Source organism: Dendroctonus ponderosae, unplaced genomic scaffold, assembly GCF_020466585.1.
Source record: "Dendroctonus ponderosae isolate FM_Combo_2020 unplaced genomic scaffold, Dpon_F_20191213v2 Dpon_F_20191213_9, whole genome shotgun sequence".
Taxonomy (NCBI): domain Eukaryota; kingdom Metazoa; phylum Arthropoda; class Insecta; order Coleoptera; family Curculionidae; genus Dendroctonus; species Dendroctonus ponderosae.
In genome coordinates, this window is record NW_026019116.1 from 7,866,771 (window position 1) to 7,869,292 (window position 2,522).

The following is a 2,522-nucleotide window of genomic DNA, read 5'->3' on the forward strand; positions in this document are numbered from 1 at the left end:
CGTTGGAGTTATTTCTGGCAGTTGCAAGTGTTACCTTGTTCGTAAAAACGGCATAATGATCCCAGCTCCGGTTGCGACCAGCAGAAGAACCACTTGCAGCACAGTCAGCAACACATTGATCAGTTTGACGACCAGAGCGCGAGCGTTTGAGTTGTCCAGTCCCTCAAGCATGACGTATTGCTGCTGCTGGAGGTCTTGGTGTTCCATTTTCTGGATCTAAACCATGCGACACATTGAAGCAACTGAAACACCTTGACCAATGGCGGCCCTTACTTTGGTCTGGCAGTGTTCGAGCATCTCGTGAATGTCGCGCAAACGTTCCTCGCTTTGATATTGGACCTTTTCCTCCATGTCGGCCATTGCTTGCTTCAAGTTCTCCACCTCGTTCTGATGCAACTCTGTCAGATCGTTGATCTGCTCCTCCAAACGCTCCGTGCGAAATCGCTCCTCCTGGATTTGGAGGTTGTTCAGCTGAATGTCCGCCTGGAAGGACTTGATGCTCTCCAAGCTCTCCCTGAAGCTATTCAGCTGTTCCTGGAAGTATTTCAGCTTCTTGTCCAGTTCCGCCAAGTTGTCTTGCATGCTCGTCTCCTGCGGGTGGCCGTATCTGATGAAAACAAAACGTTCAAACCTGCCCTAGACTCAGCTGCTGCGCAACCAGTACCCTCCAATGCTGTCGCTAGTCACGCTGCTCTCACACTCGGAACCATCGTCGCTGGGGAACTTTCGCTGCGCCCCCCGGCCTTGCATGCTGCTCTGCGACGCCGTCATCGGCAGAGTGGCGCTGCCTCCGTGCTTCACTGCGCTCTTCTGGCTAGCAGGATCGTTGCCGCTTGCCTGCTGATGCTGGTGTTTGTCTGCGCAGCTTCCTTCCGATCCGGTCGTCTGGTTACCTCCCGACCCTACGTACCAAGCTGCGCGGTGAACGACAAAGAAGGGGAGAGGCGTGCGGTTAGATTATGCGTGGTGCGATTGGTTGGTTGGTTACTAAAAGGGGCGCAGCAATAGTGGGGACCCTTTAAGCCACTCTGGTTTCGCCCATATGTACACGCTGGCCCAACGATAGAGTAATCGTATATTACATAATAGGAGTTGTACCAACGACGATGCGCATTTTGAAGCAAATAATACCGGTGAAGCCTTACTTTACTTTGTCGTGGGCCTGTGCAGCTCAGGTTAAGGGTTAGTGCCACGGGCTGAACGCGCACAAATGGCAAATTATGTGACAAAGTCGCGTTAAAAACCAACTATTGCCGATGTTATGTAAGTTGTTGGCAATGGATTGCGCGCCTTGTTAGGAAAGGGAGTTATCGAGTTAAATATTTACAAGCCGATCGGGAGCGGGCGTCTAAATATTTACAAGGCGTGAAGCAACTAAACCGCTGACGACATAAATACCTTCTTCGACTAGTTTTTCAGCTTCCAACGGAAACGTTGCAAGATAAAAACAATTAAAACAAGGTTGCAGCCAATTGCAACCCTTAATCGGTCAGTTCAATCCAATCAAAAAGCACTCACTTGATAGCTGGCTGATATTGTCGGCGCTGCCAAACTTGTTCTTGATCAGATGGGCGAATTCGCGCGGTTTGGACATGACTGAGCCGCTGAATCCGGTGATTCCATCCCGAATGTTGCCGCCCACATTTCTAGCATAAATTCCCGACAGTTAGATAATGAATTTGGGCAACATTGGGTTTTAATCACTTTAATCCTTGGCCCATATCGCGCAGCACTTCTCTGGGCGGCCGGTGGCTCTGGATGCCCTTTTCCAGATCGTGGACCCGCTTCTGGTAGACGTCCAGCTTCTTCTGTAGCTGCGCTATTCCCTGCGCGCTCTTCTGGTTCTTCTTCTCAAACACGGCCTTGATCCGCTGCACCTGCTGCTTGTCGGCATTGGCCGCCAGCTTCAGATACTCGTTCACATTGTCTGGAAGCATCAGCCACATCAACATCGTCCAGTCCAGCTGGCGCCTACAACTCCAACTCACCGTCTCTCATCTTCTGCTCCGTTCGAATCAAGTCGCGCACTCTCACAATCTTATTGCCCAAGTGCTCCAACACGGCGCTCGTCTTCGAGTCCAGCAGGCCGCAGTCCGTTTCGTCGTCCTTGGTTTCCGTCGAACCATTCGAGATGAAGGACGAGGGATACAAGTCGGACACGTCCGGGTCTTGGGACAGGTTGACCAAATGGGCGGCCGAATCCTCCAGAAGACTCTGGCTCTGGATGTGCTCGTGGCCATGGCTTTTGGTCAACTGAGTCGGGCTTTTGTGGCGGGACGGTCTGGAGTGGGACATCGACATGGTGGCCCCTTCATGGCTCTAAAAACACATCGAATAATGTCTTTCGTGCGGTCAATAAGTATTGTTTTGTTCATTTTTTATATATTCCAGGGTTGGCTTGATTTTTTTCAAGTGATTTAAATCATGAAAGTTCATTTTTTCAAGAAACTTTATATTTCCACTCAAAAAATATAAAACAGAACACAAATAATTCTAAGAAATGAAAATCAAAATAGAAAACG

At 49.8% G+C, this 2,522-nt stretch overlaps 1 protein-coding gene across 4 annotated transcripts in view; it reads right to left on the bottom strand.

Annotated features, from left to right (window-relative positions):
* The window catches only part of LOC109543317 (transmembrane and coiled-coil domains protein 2), a gene marked incomplete at its 5' end in the record, with an annotated part of 6,232 nt that extends 3,913 nt beyond the window's left edge, over positions 1-2,319 (bottom strand). For 2 of the 4 annotated variants that reach the window (XM_019912974.2, XM_019912972.2), the window contains 7 exon segments: positions 35-216; positions 274-607; positions 665-902; positions 1,399-1,419; positions 1,519-1,646; positions 1,705-1,927; positions 1,989-2,319. In XM_019912974.2, the coding sequence (XP_019768533.1) occupies positions 35-216; positions 274-607; positions 665-902; positions 1,399-1,419; positions 1,519-1,646; positions 1,705-1,927; positions 1,989-2,319 (1,457 nt within the window). 4 annotated transcript variants of the gene reach the window in all.
* Between the last annotated feature and the right edge of the window lie 203 nt (positions 2,320-2,522).